The sequence below is a fragment of the Lathyrus oleraceus genome, chromosome 3, assembly GCF_024323335.1.
Source record: "Lathyrus oleraceus cultivar Zhongwan6 chromosome 3, CAAS_Psat_ZW6_1.0, whole genome shotgun sequence".
In the NCBI taxonomy this organism is placed as follows: Eukaryota; Viridiplantae; Streptophyta; class Magnoliopsida; order Fabales; family Fabaceae; genus Lathyrus; species Lathyrus oleraceus.
The window spans coordinates 270,153,524-270,159,217 of NC_066581.1; the positions used below are offsets into that span (position 1 = coordinate 270,153,524).

General features: G+C 33.2%; 1 protein-coding gene across 1 annotated transcript; it reads left to right on the plus strand.

Annotated features, from left to right (window-relative positions):
• Positions 1-289: 289 nt before the first annotated feature.
• On the plus strand, positions 290-3,816 carry LOC127126907 (uncharacterized). Its single transcript, XM_051055937.1, has 5 exons — positions 290-480; positions 602-698; positions 1,000-1,078; positions 1,185-1,266; positions 3,475-3,816. Exons 1-5 carry the CDS (start codon positions 448-450, stop codon positions 3,613-3,615), a joined length of 432 nt encoding a protein of 143 aa, XP_050911894.1. The 5' UTR covers positions 290-447; the 3' UTR covers positions 3,616-3,816.
• Positions 3,817-5,694: the final 1,878 nt, after the last annotated feature.

Here is a 5,694-nt window from a genome sequence, read left to right on the forward strand (position 1 = left end):
ATGTTTGATTTGAAGACACCTTTGTCCAACCTTCATCTTCGTTAACCTCCTTACTCATCTCAGGTAACACACAAGAGAAAATGATGAAATGCATTCTATTTTTGTTCCATTTGATTTAGACGGAAAACCATTTTTTATTTCATTCCATCATAAAATATTCAACCAATAAAATAAATTATCCATTAAAGTTTACTTTGTTTCACTTTATTCCACTTCTATTAATTCCGACCCTTTTCAATTAAAAAAAAATGTATTTAGAGAAAAAAATGTATTTAGAGTTTTTCAGCATTTTTATCTCAAAATTTTAACATCATCAATGCACACACTAGAACACTGTCTAGTGTCTCTTCTCTCACAACCCTTTCCCTTCATTCCTTCTATTCAGTGTGTGCGGGTGCATCGAGAGCCACGTAGACCGTGACAGCCCTCGACACTTCGCCGGTGAAAATGATCGTCTGCGTCGCCGTCGTCGGTCACCAGGTGAGTCCCCGTCACTTAACCGTTCTGCTCTTCAATTCCGTTTTCTCAACTTCGATCTGATCTCAAACTCTGATTTTCAATGATTTTTTCGATTTTTGTTTGGTTTTTCCGATGACCGCAGAACAATCCGTTGTACATACAGAGCTTCACGGAGGCCGATGATGCTCTCAAGCTCCACCATATCGTCCATTGCTCGCTCGATGTGGTTGATGAGCGAGGTGCGTTCACTATTCGATCATGCTCATTTCAATTTGGGGATTTCTGGTTACTTTATTTATTTACTTGATTTTTTCTTTGCTGCAAATGGTCGAGGTTTTGGTACCCTTACTTTAGAGAAATTTTCATTTTTTTTTTGTTGCTGTTTGGGGTTTTATTGTTGGATTTGGGATTTTATTTTTCTTGTATGCAAGTTTTTTATTTTGCTTTTTATGATCTTCTAATTTAGAGAAACGTTCAATTTGTTATTTTGTTTTGTTAATTTGCTTTTTAGGAATCTAATGAAATGTGCTTGCTTGGCAGTGAACAATCCTAAAAAATCTGGACCGATGTTGAATGAGACGTTTCTGGGACTGCTTTATCCTATTGAAAATTACAAAGTGTGAGTGCATTTGTTGTCTGTCTGGATTTTTTTTATTTAGTTTAGATGTAATTCAACAACCAAAAGTGGATGATTTTCATTTGTTGATCCGCGTTGTCATTTGCAGCTATGGATATCTGACTAATACGAAGGTCAAATTTATTTTGGTGACCACGGATCTAGATGTTAAAGATGCAGATGTAAGAAATGTAAGTATCAATAGAATTTGATGGTGTTCTTTCATTTCCTCTTGTCATCTTGAATGGGAGTATTTGACTGATGCAGTAATACTTCTAGCAACAATTTTGATTTTTATGTTTAAGAGTGTATTTTATTCACGGTGGAATACCACATCATCGTGCATTGAGCTGAATCTATAGTTTGAGCTTTGATAAAATTGTCATTGGGATGGCTGAAAAGCAATCCTGCCGTCAAATCAAACATATGCCAAGTAAATGGTGAAATGCAGTTGTGTTAAATACCTGCAATGGAAGAATGGGTAATTCTTTCTGTTAGCTTAGTTATATAACTAGTTAGAGATCTTTCTGCTGCCAAAAATAGAAAGGAATGTAATAACGCGAGGTCTATGGTTTTGGTGTTAAACAGGTCACTTGAATACCTAGGGTGCCGAGTGGTGACCCATTTCCATTGTACACTCTTGGCCTCTAAACACATTGGTTAGATGTCATTCTATCCGTATTTGAAGTCTTCTGTTTTCCCTATCTAATCTATTTCCATCACCGAGCTAAAATCAATGCTGAGTTTTCTGGTTAGGTGGCTGTCGGATACCGTTTGAAAATTTCTTTTTATTCATTTTAACTGCTGCCTGATACCAAATAATTTGAAAGGGAGCACCTACATATCGCACATAGGAGATGCTGATGTTTTTTTAGCATGAGAGCAGTGAATGGTAAAGTAACACAATGTTAAAATTGTGCTCCAGCTATTGCTGTTGTAGACTGTTTTTGTTAGGCATCTCAGTTACTAAATTGAATGTTAAGAGAAATGGAAAGGTTGACAGGCAGTTAATAGCCTCATATATGACAATGTGGGAAATGCAAGGAGGGAGGATGTTTGGGATCTAAATTAAAAACGCCATGCACACACGGTGGATGGGTAGTATTAGGAAGGTAATTGTTACATAATTTACCCTTTGGGGAAATAGTTGTGTCCGCTAGAATTTAGTTATGTCAGTGGCGGCACTTGCAACTTTCCTCCAAAAATATGAATTGTTTTTATACCAAACAATAATTTTGATAAACATTGCAAAAAATCAAGAAATCATACTGCATTCTTCATCTCAATATTCACAATACCAGTAATTGCAAGAATTCTAAGATGACCATAAATTAGAACCTTGAATCTATGATTCAGTATACTATTTTTTAAGTGAGAGACTTCATTCTTTGGTAATGGGTTATTTTCATAGCTTTCCTTTGATGCTTTCGACATGGTTAGGGAGTTTTTCTTTAGAAATACAAAGTGATGGCATGCTCTTTTGCTAATGGTTTTTTCTTGTTTTGTTTCACTTTGGTTCTTGTTGGGAAAGATATATAACCCTTTCTTCTAGTGATATTTGTTTTTATAAAAATAAAAAATTGCTGTTTTTTTTAAAACTTAACACAGTTGTTTCACTTAAGGATGTGTTACTTTCATATTTGCCCAGTCTTTATCTCCAGTGATAAAATTGTTCTTTTTCTTTCTCACATCAGTGGTCTACAACTGAGAGCTCCGACATGATTTCTTTCACAAAAGTTGCTTATAAATTTACAGTTTTGTATCAGTATCACTATGCTTGATATACCTTTCTTGCTAATTGAATTCTGATGGAAGTTTTGAATACACAAATTTACCTACTATTGGTCTTCCTTTGTCACATAACCTATGAAGCACTGGCATTGCTAATGTAAAAAACATAGGACATTGATACCTATATATATTTATAACAATTAAATACAATATGAACATTATTTATAAAATATCTAAATCTGAGAATCAAAATATATATATGTCCATTTAAATTGAATAATTTGTTTTATTATTACAATAAACGTTATAAAACAAGATATGATAGTCTTTCAGCTGCATTCATCTATCTACTACCGAGAAGCTAAAAATAATGTAATTAAATTTAATATATTTAACCCCCTCATTGATCATGGTTGTTTTGACGCATCCTCAACCCCTATAAATGTGTTTGATACGTGTCTACGAAATGTCTAAGGTGTATTGAAGCAAAACAAAAATACTTTTCTCGAGACATTTGTTTGCATTATTGCACATGAGCCGCACAGGTGTCTGGCACAAAAACATGCCTGGTCTTAGAAGAGGTGTCAGTGCTCTGTAGCCCATTACTCTGGATATGAAATATTGTACTGTTTGATGTTATTTTCACTGTTGTAACTTTTGATATACAGTTTTTCAGGAGATTCCATACTGCATATGTAGATGCAGTTTCAAATCCATTCCATGTGCCTGGTAAAAAGATAACATCCAGAACTTTTGCAGAAAGAGTGAGCACAATTGTCAAGTCATTTGGTTTTAGTTCGGCTGCGTAAACATCAAATGTTGGTGCTAGAATTATCCTTGTTGATATCTGGCACAAAACTTCTTTTTTTTATTTCTCCTTTTCATTGTAAATTTAGTATTCCTTAGCAATTGAACTACGCAGTGGTAAAACATTCTTAGGAACATTTTCACAGATTTATATGTTCATTGTTCCATATATCATTAAAACTGAATCTTCACATTTGTTTTTATTTTTATTTTTATGTTTTTTATTTAAATTAACTGATATCCTTGAAGGAAAATTTATATATTACTGAACAAGTTGATCTTTAATAGTTATGCGTTGCTTTCCTGGAATGGTTGGGAGGAAGAATATTTATCAGAGTAGCTTTGTGGGGTGGTGTTAGTAGCACGCATGGATGGACAGCTTTCGAAGGGAAAGAGAAATAGACATAAAAAAGAATTGTGCTCTGTAGGAGATGAATCACATTTCTAGGTGTATATCTTAGCAATGGAGGAAGTGAATAGAAGAGTGTTTGAGGATTAACATATCAAATGTTTAGCTAAAAGAGGTGGTATATGTAGTAAATTTTAAGTAGGGAACATTCCTTTACGTGTCTTTCAGTTAGAGCTAACCCAATAAGCAAAATTACTTGGGAACCGGTGATTAAGAAAGTGAGACGATGCCTCTGTCAAGAGGGTGTTGTGTGTACTATCGCAGTCAACTCTTTTACCATGACCAGTCTAGTATGTCTAGTATCTATTCTTTTTCAGAGCTTGCCATGCATTGTCATTAATTGAAATCTTTAAATAAACAATTATTCTGGTGAGAGTGAGGAATTGAGGAGAGTAAATTGAGTTAAATGGGTTAAGGTTGTTGAGTAAAATGGTATATAAAATCTTAACGAGAATTGATAATGCTGGTAATGGAGGATGTTGGAGAGAAATTGTGGCATAAGTTCACTCCTTTGGAGGTAGTAGTGTTTGTTTGACAAGTTATATAAAATCAAATGGGATCATAATTAGTGAAGCTCAAGAGTGTATTGGCAGGTCTGGAAGTGAATAAAATGTCTTAACATTTAATTATTGAGTGTCTAATTTTCTCTCAAATTTGGACAGATATAGCCGGTTGGTTAGGAGTACAGACAATGTTTCCTAATGTAGGTTTTTTTTTCTTCTTTCTTTCTTGTTGAGATTTTATAAGGTAGATTTTTGGAGGAGAAAACATTAACTCTTTGGTTTACTTGCATTTTGTAAACTTAGAAGACAAGTAACATGAGTTTCTAGGAAAAAGCTATATCAATAAAGGACATTTTGCTGAAGAGATAAAACTTGTCTTGGAATTGGCTTTGAACAAAAGCTCTCGAGTTCGAATTTTCAATATCTCAGGGGATTTCAAATCCATTAGCTTGCTTGAGGTGCAGAATGTAATTAATTTGACTGTTGGAATTGTGTTGGAGCTGGTTGTGTATTAGGGATGCTATATTGGATATTAACAGGTTCTGCTATTGGCAAAAAGAAAAGGGACAGACTTTTGTTTTGATACTGTCTGCATAGCTTGTGAGAATGCATATGAAGGAGAAATGATATTGTGAATGCTAGAGGTTTATCTAACTACCAGCATATACATGTTATGTACAATTATATTGAGAGTTTGGAGGAGACGGAAACAAAAGACTTTTGAAAATGAATTTTTAAAAATATATAAAAATTGTTAAATATTTTTTAAAAGAATGATGCTGTAATGAATGATAAAAAAAATATTTATCATTACTATATTTTTAATTTTTTAAATACTATAGATTTTTCATCCGCATAGAATGATGCCGTATATGATGTATGTGGGGAGGCATTTGCATATTTAATGTATGTGGGGAGGCATTTGCATATTTTATTTTAAGAGATTAATTATTATGTACTGTCAGTGTAAAAATTTACACGGTCGATTCATCACTATCATCCATTTGTATTTTTATAGATTTTTAAAATAAAAATCAAATTTATTTTAATATCCATGGATTAACTGACGGTTACACTTTCGGTATATTTCAATTAAATCCTTATTTTATTTTAATAGTAAGAATCTTATATTAATATATTATTTCTTTGGTTTTGTTTGAAAATTTGGA

What these genes read in the sequence shown, in the direction of transcription:
- LOC127126907 (XM_051055937.1), top strand. Translation starts at nt 448, where the DNA reads ATGATCGTCTGCGTCGCCGTCGTCGGTCACCAG. An exon ending in TCGCCGTCGTCGGTCACCAG is followed by an intron (nt 481 to 601) that starts GTGAGTCCCCGT and finishes CGATGACCGCAG; the next exon opens with AACAATCCGTTGTACATACA. An exon ending in AAGATGCAGATGTAAGAAAT is followed by an intron (nt 1,267 to 3,474) that starts GTAAGTATCAAT and finishes TTTGATATACAG; the next exon opens with TTTTTCAGGAGATTCCATAC.